Below are 12,641 nucleotides of genomic sequence, written 5' to 3' on the forward strand. Positions count from 1 at the left end.
ATTTTCTATCCATTTTTTTTTCTGGGTAAAAAAACAGGTAGGTTCAGAGACAGATGGTTCATTCATGTTCTTCCCTCCAGAACCAACCCCTGCCAACAAGAAACGGGCAATGACCCGGGGGTGGCGGTGAGGGTGCCTACAGTGGTCGGTGACCCATGTGGCCTGCTATAGGAAGTTGTGACCAACAAAGACGATGGTTAATAGCCAAGCAAAGCAGATTCCCTCGGGCATCAGAAGTCTTGGAAATGCAGTGAATCAGTCCAGTGGTGGCAGAAACCAAAGTTGAGAGAAGCTGTTGGTGCACGTGCCTCGGGGTACCGCTGGCCCATTTGTGATTTAAACTGGGAGTTCGCGGAAGTTATAAATTCACAGAGGCCAGAAAGCTGGACAGTGTTGACCGGTGACAGTAAGAAGGACGGAGGGAATTCTAGATGTTCAACACAGAATTCCTGTTCTTTCCTCTCAAACCTGCAACCCACAGCCTTTCCCGGTGACAACTCCACTTTCGAGCTGCTCAGGGCAAAGTCCTTAGAGTCATTTTGATTCTGGGTTTTTTTGTTTGTTTTCCCATATCCCATGCTCAACCCATCAGACAATTCTGTTGACTTTATTCAAAAAACAACCGTAACCAGACCACCTTATGCCACCTGCACCACAGCCACCAGCATCTTGAGCCTGGAGTATCACACTAGCTTTTTTTTTTCTTCAGATTATATTTTTAATCAATCTCCATACCCAACATGAAGCTTGAACCCACAACCCTGAAATCAAGAGTCACATGCTCTACTGACTGAGCCAGCTGGAGCCTCTGCAAGACTGTATTTTTTTTTACCATTTAAAAAAATGTTTTATTTATTTTTGAGACAGAGAGAGACAGAGCATGAGCGAAGAGGGGCAGAGAGAGAGGGAAACACAGAATCCGAAGCAGGCTCCAGGCTCTGAGATGTCTGCACAGAGCCCGACGTGGGGCTCGAACCCACAAACCGTGAGATCATGACTTGAGCCAAAGTCAGACGTTTAACGGACTGAGCCACCCAGGCACCCCTTCAGTCACTTGTTCTTTCCTGGCTCATGAAAGGAGGGGCTGGAGACAGAACTGAGTCCTGGTCTTCAACTGGCTCTCAGGTTGACCAAAACAAACAAACAAACAAACAAAAAAGTGTGTGTGTCTGTGTGTTTGTGTCTGTGTGTGCTGTGTGTGGCAGGGTTAAAACACAGCTTTATTCAGTTAACTTAAGCACACTGCCTCCCAGGTGCCTGATGGGAAAATGTCATTTTCTTGAACTTCCAGCGCCCCGAGGCAGTTTCACTAGCGAGCAGTCCTCTTGCGCAGGGAGAATGAGGTGACGTCACCGCACACGTGATGTAGCCGAGATCCCCGTTCTCTGTCTCTGGGGCCACGTTAGTTTCTTGTTAGAAAAGGGATGCTTTTCTTCACCATTTCATGGACTTCCTTACGAAGAAACTGTAGCCCAAAGAGGCTAACGGACTGGTCCGAGGGATTACTGTTGTAGACTAGAGAATGGGACTCAAATTCTGGGCCTTTCCTCTTCGTGTCACCAGTTGGGAAAGAGGCATCCAGCATTCCTGACGTCTGCCCCGTGCAACAATCCTGATTTAACAAAACCGGGGTGCTATGAGGAAGGCATGATGTCAAGGGCTCTCCACCTTTAGGAGTGGGGGCAGGTTCAGCAGGGAGAAGACCCCCAGTGGCACTGGAGTTACACTGAGCAGTGTAGGTGGGGATGGGGAGCTGATCAACCCCCAGGGAGGGACGGAGGGACGGAGGTGGGGCGTCTTGGCAGCTGCAGGTGCAGGTGGAGGATTTGCGGCCAAGGGCCAGAGAGCAGGGAGATGTCCCAAGGACAGGAATTCCCGGGTGACAATCTGCCCGGGCCCACAGACAGTGGGAACGCTCTCACGGGGGTTCTTCCCTCTTCCTGCATAGCCGAGCCCTACACACCTGAGGCCAGGTTCCCAGGAGGACTGGCAGGTGCAGAGGGTAAGGGCTCCCTCACCTGGCTCCCATCCAGTGCAGAGAAATCAGGAGCTAGGCAAGACCTTGCTAATGCTTTTGTGACCGGAGGGCAAAAGAAGTCCCAAGGTGCCACCTGCCTCATCCCATTCCTCACCTTGATGTTAATCTCTCTTCTTTGGCAGAGCCTTACACGAAAGGTGTATTCGCCTTTCTTCCCACTGGGTGGATTTCCCGTGACCATTTAAAACTCACTCCCAATCATGCAAAGAGGCAAACGTTTCCATAACTTATAATCTCATCTGGAGGTGTTCTTTAAAACTTTTTTTTCTTTTATTTATTTTTGAGAGACAAAGAGAGACAGCATGAGCAGGGGAGGGTCAGAGAGAGAGAGACACAGAATCCAAAGCAAGCTGCAGGCTCTGAGCTAGCTGTCAGCACAGAGCCCCATGCAGGGCTCAAACCCACGAACTGTGAGATCATGACCTGAGCCGAAGCTGCATGCTTAACTGACTGAGCCACCCAGGCGCCCCTCACCTGGAGGTGTTCTAAAGTGTGACCCAGACATGCTCTTTCCAATCAAAGGTCTGACGCATCATTACATGCAATCATCAGTTTTATTTTACAACACGTCTACACTGCATTGAGCACCAACACAGATGCGACCAAGAAACCCACAGTCCTGTCCCAGCAGGCGGCGGGTCCAGTGTGTGACTTGGGGCGGACGGTTATGGTTCACAGTGACAGAAAAAAGAAAGGGCAGGAAAGGCAAAACGGACTTTGTCCCCAATTCCTGTTCAGGAACCTGAGCGAAGGAAAGGGAGGGTAACGTCAGCTCTCAAAGATCCCCGAAAGCCCCTTCTCTGAATTAGCAGATTCTAGACCCTGGGCTGGCGGACCAGCCGGACTTGGGTAACAGAAGAGCATGCTTTTAACACAACATCCCCATGTTCCTGACAGAAAGAGGGACGTGGGCTGGGCTTTTCTAGTCTCCTTTTTCACACAAGTGGGAAAGCTATCCGCCCTGCACAACCACAATCGTGACAGACCATCTGCGCAGTATAAAAACTCTGTGTTTGGGGAAAAGGAGTCACCTCACCTACAGGAAGAAATGTACTGAGCTGGACGGCACCTACCCCAAATGGCAGCTTGAGCTCCTTGACTTTAATGGTCTTTTCAACGGTGACTCCCCGGAAGTGTGTGGTGTGCGTCGTGAAGACTAGGAATCTCTTTTATTTTTACATCAAGCCTTTAAATCCACCTGCTTTCTTTAAATTACTACCTTACAGGATTCTTCTCGTGTCTCACATCTGTCCTCTGAGGCGGGATGTAAATGTTAGACAATTGCCAGGTTCTGTTTCTCAGGCCAGAGGCAGGCACAGGGTTTCCTTCTGTTTGGGGACCACCGTGGTTCTTGGAACTCTTGAGCCTCAGGCACCACTGGGCCTCCAGCAGCCTCTGTGGCATCCAAGGCTAACACTTCCCTATTCCCAATCCGGAGGACTTATGTCATGGAAAGAAAAAAAGGCTGCCCCAGGAGTCCCCGGCTCCTTGGTCCTTATCTGAGGAAAGAGGAGGCGGCAGGTAGGAGCAAACCTTTGAGTCACCAAGTCGTCACTGGAGAAGGCAATAAATAAGCAAGCCTGGAACCTGCCTGATGACTTGACTGCGAGAAACAAAATCCCTTCTCCAAACGATAGACTTCCTGTTTATGATCTAAAATGGGTACCTTCAAAATGCGTTACCTGGGCCAGTGAAAGGCAGTCGTTCATTACAGGTTATACGAGGTTAGATTCTCTACTTGATTATTCACATGAAATTTGAAAATGGACCAACTACCTTGGAATGCGTGCTTTTCAACAGATCAGAAATTGCAAAATGCTTTCGCCATTTACGAACATAGCACTTAAACCCAAGGGCTCCATTGGTATAAATATTTCCAGACTTGTTTGCATTTTAACAATAACAGAGAATGGTCAGAACGAAGACATGATTATCATTTCTAACATCGATTAAATTATATCATCTTAGTTACAAATCCGTTTACATCGTTTTGCTCCGCTTTCTATGCACTTCGTCTTTAAATCATCTTGTATGAGATTTATATTTAAAAGTTTTTCAAAAAGCAAATGCCCAGAGGATCAAGTCATTTGCATTGTCTTTCCTTGTGTTACTTTGGGTAGGCGGAGAGATCACCATGGATTTGGAGTTGGGGTCGCCAAGCATTTCCATGGGTCATCTTCTCCCACATGCTCCAGGACGGGGAAGTCGGAAACTCTTTTAACATGTTGGCAGAAGGGCACAATTCTTCAGCTCTTTAGGGCCTGTGAAAACAAAGAGAAAGGTGGCTGTCACTTATTTTACTGGCATCGTGAACAGTAATCCTGTGAGTCACCATCCTATTGTCCTCTTGTCTAAGTCTTGCAGTTCTGGGCCTGAACCTCTTCTCCACTCCCAACTCATCCCTCCTGCATACACGGCCAGGGGCAGACTCCCAGGCATTTCCAAGCACACAAATCTGCAATGGTATTGTTGGATGTGTCCCTTAGCCCCCCGTTTTATAACTTTTGTCCTCTCTGCCTCCCTCCATCCCATCATAGAACATCTCCCCAAGAGAAATAAGAAAAAGGTTCCCTCTGGTTATGAGTTTGAATCTTCTGAATTCTTAAGAAATTCTCAGAGAAAGAAAGCACCCCTTCCTCTCACCAATGGTCAATTCTAGGAGTTCACGACCATGCCTGTGGGTGTGTGCAGGGCAGGAGTGGAGGGAGGGGATCGCACTACCAGAAGAATTATCATCAGAATGGTGCCCAGGCACTGTGTTGGATGCTCTTCTGGAAACTGCCTAGCTCCCTCAGATGCCTGGGAGTGAGGCAATCAGGTATCAAGGTGAAACTTGGTTTGGGTTTTCTTTCAAGTTCGGTTAGTTGAAAAATTAAGACAAGAGGTCAAATTTGCTTAGACCTCAATAGGAGTCAACTAAAAAGCCATCTCTGGCTCTCTCTCTCTCTCTGTCTCTCACTCTGTCTCTCAGAAACTTAGAAGGTCCAAGAAGTTTCCTGTTTCTCCTGGGGAAATTTCAAATATAGTCCTTACAGAGGTAAGGGACTTCTGAAAAGGACTTTTTGCTTTGAAAGTACACTCTACGCCCAATGTGAGGCTCAAACTCAAGACTCTGAGATCAGCAGTTGCATGCTCCACCAACTGAAGCAGCCAGGCACCCCTGGCTATTAGAGGTTTCTAGGGACTCAAGGTTGAGGTTCTAGATATGGCCACTCTCATTTATCCACCACATGGGTGTAAAGTCTTTACTTACGAGTACCTTCCTGACATTTTTCGAGCAATCAGAATGATGATCCCACCAATGAATCCAATGGCTAGTAGGACTCCGACTATAATGCCAACCAGGGTCACTGTCGCCAAGCCATCTGATTAAGGAGGGGAAAAAAAGCATGAGCCCTGGATAAAGGATACATCTGTGTCATTCATAAACAATACCCCCATCCAACTGAAGATAGCAAGTGATGTTCTAATTAGCTTTTCCTTATCCAGTGGGAGCTGATGTAGAAGAAATGAAACTTGGGGCTACTCTAATGCCATCTTAGAGTGGCAAGATTCCTGGGTCTCAGGATCTATCAAGCCTACCACTCATACTGGGTGGCTTCACGGTTCATTATTAGGTAATGTTTGTCTGCTGCTACTAAATTAGCCCCTACTTCCATTCTTAGTAACAATAAATTATGATATGACACCATTTTCCATAGCTGTCATTAAATGAGTAGACTCATTTGTGGTTTACTTTTAAATACAGGCAATTTTCATTTCTCTCTTCAAAGAGGCTTGAAACCTATTCTCAGAAGGTTCTGTATTGCACTCCTGTTGACTGCAATCCAGGAGAGAATGCCATTCATCAAAAGATTAGCTTCAAAGAAACTTTTTTTTAAACTCCCATAAAAAATATTTTGATAACAAAATCTAACTTACCTTTCTCAACTGTTGTCTCTGTTTCTTCACCTATTTTCTCCGGAAAGAAAGAGATGTAACGATACAGAATTATTAGGATTTAATAACTATAATTTAACAATTGGCAAAAGATGAGTTTAGTCTAAGTGGAAGGTGCAAAACACAAGCAAAGAGGATAATTTCTTAAATAAGTTGGATCAGAGGATTTTTAAGCAAGCTCTGACATGATTCTATCTTCAAAGCTATTATTATTGAACTTATGAATGGTTCTTCACACCTATGGGTCCAGAGAACTTTGGTCTTTTTTCTCACCCACTTTAGAGAGCAGAGTTAAGGAAACTGATGCACAGAGATCTTACATAAATGATCAAAAAGTTTCAGGGGTTTAGGTAACAAAAGGAGCCAAGGCTGTTGATTGTTGGTCCAATGTCAAGACCGTAGAAAACTCATCCACAGTGATGAGGCTGATTTTGAAGGATTTTATTCTAGAGCAGTAAACTCTAATTCTGGAAGATGGGGTCCAGACTGTGATTTGTCTTATGGTATCAATCCCCTGCTTTTTCTTTAGTAGCAAAGTCCACACCTTACAGGGTAACAATACGCCCAGCTATGTTTAATGAGGGAATAAAACATGGGGTGCCTGGGTGGCTCAGTCTATGTTTGGCTCAGGCGTGATCTTGCGGTTCGTGAGTTCAAACCCCACATCAGGCTCTGTGCTGACAGCTCGGAACCTGGAGCCTGCTTCAGAATTGGTGTTTCCATTTCTTTATGCCCCTCCCCTGCTCATTTTCTGTCTCTCAAAAATAAACATTAAAAAAATTTTTTTTAATGAGGGAATATATCCCTTGTGTTTATGCCACTGTTATTTTAAGATTTCTCTCTACAGTCAAACCTAGTCCTATAGTTACAATGTGAATATTCTCATTAACCTATCACACAGGTTTGAATTATTAACTTACAGTCAGTAAGTAATAAAGCTGTGAGTTTCTTTCAGATAATTTTATACAATGTCTATTACAAAATAAATGCTTTGGGTTTTGTTTTGTTTTTCCCATGACCCTCCTTGCCCACCAAGTCCTTAACTCCTCTGGGTGGTGGTTATTTACCTAGTTTGCAGATGGAGAACAAGTCAAAGAGATTTTGATTTAATGAAACAATAGAGAGAGGGGAATCAATCAGGTCCCTCCCTAGAACTGTAGTTCACAAACTACAGACACCGCAGGTAATCCAAAAGCTTTCCTAATGGAAGGTGAAGGCACCATCTGCAAGGTGCTTACTTTTCCTAATGCTTGGATTTGAAAGAAGTCTCTATACCAAATCTCTCTTCCAAAAGAATGCACCTTTTCAAGATGGTCCTAGGTCAAGTGTCTGAGCCCAGCTCTGCCAGCATGAGCTGAACCCATCAAGGCTATAGAGCATTTCCATGGAGCTCAAGCTGATGGTGCTGTACCCCCATAAAAGAAGTGAGAGACTGTTGGGTCTGAGGCCAGCCCGGGAGGAAGGTGTCATGGCTGCCAAAGACCTGTAGAAAAACGTCAACCATTCACGTAACATGTCCTAAAATGGTGGCTGCTGATTCTCGGCTTACCACGCATCCTCATCACCATCAGCGACACCACTGGTCAGAAAACATATTACCAAAAATTCATGTGGAAGATCTGTTACCAAATTAGAGCTTATTAGTTCTCTGCTCCCTGGCTCCCACCCAGGGACGCCGGCTGTGGTCATGAGAATGTGTCACACACATGCGAACATCATCGTGCTTGGGTGTTTCATGGGAAAGACATCTGCTGCCCTAGTAAAATCACCTCTTAAAAAACCCAGTGCTTTTAATTATATTTTAACTCACATGTGGACATTTCTGGGACATTGATGTGTTATGTGGAAATGTGCAGTAAGTCACAGTTTTTGTGACAGGGTGGGGCAAGAGACAGGACAGGAGCCTAATCATGAGTATTTTCCAGAGAACTGAGAATTTTGTTTTAAAGAAATAGGAGAGTCCTACGACAGGAAGAAGACTCCATTTTCTGCAAGTAATTGGCTGTCAACTCAGTTTAAACACAATCGATTCTTCCCCAGAATTTTTAAATGTTTTCCAATGATCAATTATACTGATGATTCTTCCCTGGCGTCACCCCTATTTGCTTCTATCTAGTGTTTAAACGGTAACATTTTTTTAGCATCTCGGAGTGACCTTTTGGTTTTATGCCCGAAGCACTTCAGACAACTATTTTCTTTCCTATCATGGTAAAATACACATAACATAAAACCATCCTCCCCATCTTTAAATAGACAGTTCGGCAGCACTACACATATTCACTCTGTGCCACCCTCACCACCAGCCATCTCCAGGACACTCCCCCTCTCACAAAACTGACCCCTCTATAGCTGTTGAACACTAACTCCCCACTCTCTCCTTCCCTTGGCCCCTGGCAACCACCATCCTACTTTCTGTCTCTAGGAATTTGACTCTAGGCACTCTAGTACCTCATTTAAGTGGAATCACATAGTATTTGTCTTTGGGTGACTGGTGTGTTCCACTTAGCGTAATCTCCTCAAGGTTCCTCTGTATTGTAGCCTGTGTCAGAATTTTCTTCCTCTTAAAGGTTGAACAATGGTCCATTAAATGTGTAGACCACATTCTGCATGTTCATTCTTCTGTTGATGGACATCTGAGCTGCTCTTGTTTTTTGTTTGTTTTATTAAAAATTTTTTTATTGTTCTTTATTTATTTTTGAGAGACAGAGAGAGACAGCATGAGCAGGGGAGGGTCAGAGAGAGAGGGAGACACAGAATCTGAAGCAGCCTCCAGGCTCTGAGCTAGCTGTCAGCACAGAGCCTGACGCGGGGCTCAAACCCACGATCCGTGAGATCATGACCTGAGCCGAAGCCAGATTCTTAACCAACTGAGCCACCCAGGCGCCCTGCTTCTCTCTTGTTTTTACCATTGTGAATGATGCTGCTATGGTCATTGAGTGTACAAATATAAAGCAATTTTTTAAAAAAATCCTCAAAAGCACTATAGAGTTTTTTAAACCAGAATGGCAATTGAGCCTAGAAATGTATATTGAACAATAAAGAGTAATTTTCTAGGTGTTCAGATGGGCAGCTGATTGGAAGAACCATTAATTTAGGTAAAGTCTTTATGGTTACTTTCATTTAAAGATGAAAACCCTCATCTAGATACAAAAATTAGCAAGCATTCAGTGCAATTACTGGAGGATTAGTTTTTTTCCTCTCCTCCCCCCATCTACTACAAAATAAGGCAATGAAAAAAAATTCCAAACAACTGAATTTCTCTTAAGAAAGCTCTAGAAATAGGAGGCTTTTTCTTTCCATTGCTAAGTTTGTCATGGCAATGATTTTTCCTCATTCTCAGTGATAGCCTATACCTCATAATAATGACAAAGACCCAAAACAGTGTTCCATTCACTCTGCTGCAGGTGTCAACTACGAATCACAAGGACAGCCCCAAATCCTGGTAAGACTGGTTTAGAATAGATTCTTGCTCCATCCGTATAGACATGAACTCAGTGTGAGATGATAAATATGAGCATAGAATCGATTACAACTTACATAGGTTGGTTGAGTTTTCCACTCTTGGGAGTTAACAAAAAGTTCTTAGTGTAATATTTTATTGATTTACAGTCAGCAATGACACTAGTAGCTAACTTGCCATATGGGGACATTTTCACTAGTTGTCATTCAGAGTAGAGAGCTGTGTTCAGCAACCCGATAAAGTGAATTCAGTTTAGCAACCACAGAAGTCAAATTCTGAACCTAGCACATAAGGCTTGGTTCAGAATTTACTCTTGCATTCCAATATAAGCCCCACTAATCATTAGATTTGTTCATGGATACTTGGAATGCACTGATCATCCAAAAGAAAATCAACACTTATTGGGGCAACTGGTTTTCTTACCCGTGGATTGACTGGTCACTACACTCAAGGTTGTGGTACTCTGGCTTTCTTCATTGGGATGTGCTGTGCTCCCTTGAGTCGGTCGATCCTCTATGGGAGAGTCCGTTATACTCTCTATCTTTGTTGGCACCTATTGGAGAAGTAAATGAGACAAAAGAAAAATAAAATCTAATGTTTTAAAATATATACTCAGCCTTATAACAGAAAGGAATTTAAAGTGGCATAAATTTAAAAAAGTGGCATAAATATATAAAATATATAATGACCTAAATTTAAAGAGGAAACAATAAAACAAACAGAAATAACAGAGTGGGGATAGGAGTAAAACCAAATATACTCCAGAAATAAATATCAAATGTTGACTTCCCTAGGGTCTTAATTCTTCAGAAAATACCAGGTCATTAGGCTTTCTTTCTCTCCCTTGAACTTGAATGTATTTATTTGGCACATATTATGTTGTATCTTTTTTCAATGTCCTCCCTCCCCCAATTAGAGTAACATCTGGCTTTTATTGAGAGCTACTATGTGCTAAGCCTTTAAAATACCTTCCCATTTATTCCACAAACAACCCTCTAAAGTCAATCCTATTATTAGTCCTTAATGAGGACAAGAGAGATTAGACAACATGCCCAAACTCAGACAGCCAACAAGCAACAGAAAGAGACTTAGAAGTGATTCTGTTGACTTCAAAGTTCATGCCAATGTGGTATTCGACAAATAATCTAGTGAGCACAGGCAACAAAGCAAAAATTAGGTAAGTGGGACCCCATCAAACTTAAAAACTTTGTGCATTATAAGACATAATCAACAGAGTGAAAAAGCAATATATGGAATGGGAAAAAATATTTACCAATAATATATCTGATAAGGGTATAAAGAACTCCTACCACTTAATGAATCAAATAACTTAATTCAAAAATGGGCAAAAGGGCTTGCATAGACCCTTCCCCAAAGATGATAGACAATGATCCACAAGCATATTAAAGATGCTCAGTATCTTAACATAAACATTGGGAAAAGGCAAACTAAAACCACCGTAGATGACCTCCTCACTCTCATCAAAAGAATGGAAAATATCATATTGGCAAGAAGGTGGAGAAACTGAAATCACTGTACCCTGTTGGCGAGGATATAAAATGGTGCAACCACTATGGAAAACAAGATAGAGGTTCCTCAAAAAAATTAAAAATAGAACTACCTGATGATCCATTGATCCTACTTCTAGGTGTATACCCGATTGAAAGCAAGATCTGGAAGAGGTATCTGCACATCCATTTTTCACAGTAGCACTGTTCACAAGACCCAAGAGTAGGAAGCAAGCCATATGTCCACTGACCGACGGATGGATGCACAAAATGTGGTACAGACATACCATGGAATAACAGCCTTGAAAAGGAAAGACATGCTCACATGTGCTACATCATGGATAGATCACAAGGACACTATGCAGAGTGAACTAAGCCAGTCACAGAGTGTCCTTGCATGGCTGTGGGGCACCTTCCACTCTTCCCGGGACACTCACCAGCCCTGTTGGGCCAGCAGTCTCCTCAGCATCTGCACTGGCACCTGTGGTCACCACTTTGTCTTCTGCACCTAGGGTCACCATGCCATCTTCCACACCTGGTGTCACGTCATCTTCTGGCCGGACCGTGCTGGCTGAGAAAGAAAGACTGGGTCAGGGCTTAAGGTAGAAAATTGTGTGGGTGGACCAAACTGGCCAGCTACCATCAGGTTATTTTCTTTACCGTTTCTTTTGGGGATTTTTTGGGGGGCAGGGTCATCCTTCCAGCTTACCATAAACCATTCTTTTTGCTGCACCTTTCTCACATACAAGGACCTGGTTGTCTCCATAGCAAAGCAAAGGGGATAAAGATGCAAAATGGTGAAGCCACCTGCCCTTCCCCGACGCGGGTGACATGGGGCAAGGTCTACCTTGCCTTTTCAGTAATGAACAGGATTCTTCCTGGTGCCATTTCATTAAATGAAGTAAAGCATTTGGGTCACTAGAAGATCATTGAGACCTGGAAAACTTCTAAATTGGAGTCACTTGGAAAGATTTCTAAAAATACCAATTTGCAGGCTTTATCTTAAATATTCTGAATCAGAATGCCCAGAAGCAGATCTCCATCTCTTAAAAATCAAGCTTGCTATCTGTTTAATTTTGAGACCGCTGTCTCCTTGAATGAGAACTGTTACCTCTGACCACAGACCTCATAAGGAGTCTACCTCTTATTTTATAGTTGAGGTTAATATCGATGGGAGACAGTCATATACACAACAGGGCCGAGATAACCAATAGGAGTCTTCAGTGCACAGAGAGCTAAACTAATAGGGATGTCAGTGCCCCTGGCCGGGGCTTTCTGGATGTTAACATTGAATGATGACCCTGTTGTACCAACGAGAAAGGTTTTCAGGGGAGGAGGGGATGGGTGGGGTGGCAGAGCAGGTTGAATTCCACACACAGGTGGAGTAGAGGGGAGCAGAACGGATAACAGCAGTGGCCTTTCCTTTAACCTCTGTTGCAATGGTCCAAACTAAATCACGACCAAGCAAGGGCATCATCTCAACTCATCAAATAGCCCTTTTCATGAGTTAAAAATCTGACTCATTGGCCATGAGCTCCCTCCCCATACTCAAGAGTGGCTCTGGAAATTCCATGACTAAATACAGTTGCAAACTAAGCAAACATACACACCCCAGGAGCAAGAGGGGCTGGGGTGCCTGGAGGCTTCTTTGTGTAATTAAAGAGTTGATGTTTGCATCCAGGCAGCGCTCAAGTTG

The 12,641-nt window shown here is 43.8% G+C and overlaps 1 protein-coding gene across 2 annotated transcripts in view; it reads right to left on the minus strand.

Moving 5' to 3' along the window:
- Nucleotides 1-2,573: 2,573 nt before the first annotated feature.
- Nucleotides 2,574-12,641, minus strand: part of PDPN (podoplanin) — a 24,560-nt gene continuing 14,492 nt past the window's right edge. Inside the window, exons 2-6 of one of the 2 annotated variants that reach the window (XM_029947953.1) lie at nt 11,383-11,516; nt 9,861-9,990; nt 5,960-5,989; nt 5,298-5,403; nt 2,574-4,299 (exon numbers count right to left, since the gene is read on the minus strand). In XM_029947953.1, coding sequence (XP_029803813.1) covers nt 4,293-4,299; nt 5,298-5,403; nt 5,960-5,989; nt 9,861-9,990; nt 11,383-11,516 — 407 coding nt within the window. In that variant the 3' untranslated portion in view covers nt 2,574-4,292. Of the gene's footprint in view, nt 4,300-5,291; nt 5,404-5,959; nt 5,990-9,860; nt 9,991-11,382; nt 11,517-12,641 lie in introns of both variants that reach the window. The other variant, XM_029947952.1, reaches the window with a different exon arrangement.

The sequence above is a fragment of the Suricata suricatta genome, chromosome 8 (assembly GCF_006229205.1).
Source record: "Suricata suricatta isolate VVHF042 chromosome 8, meerkat_22Aug2017_6uvM2_HiC, whole genome shotgun sequence".
NCBI classification, from domain to species: Eukaryota; Metazoa; Chordata; class Mammalia; order Carnivora; family Herpestidae; genus Suricata; species Suricata suricatta.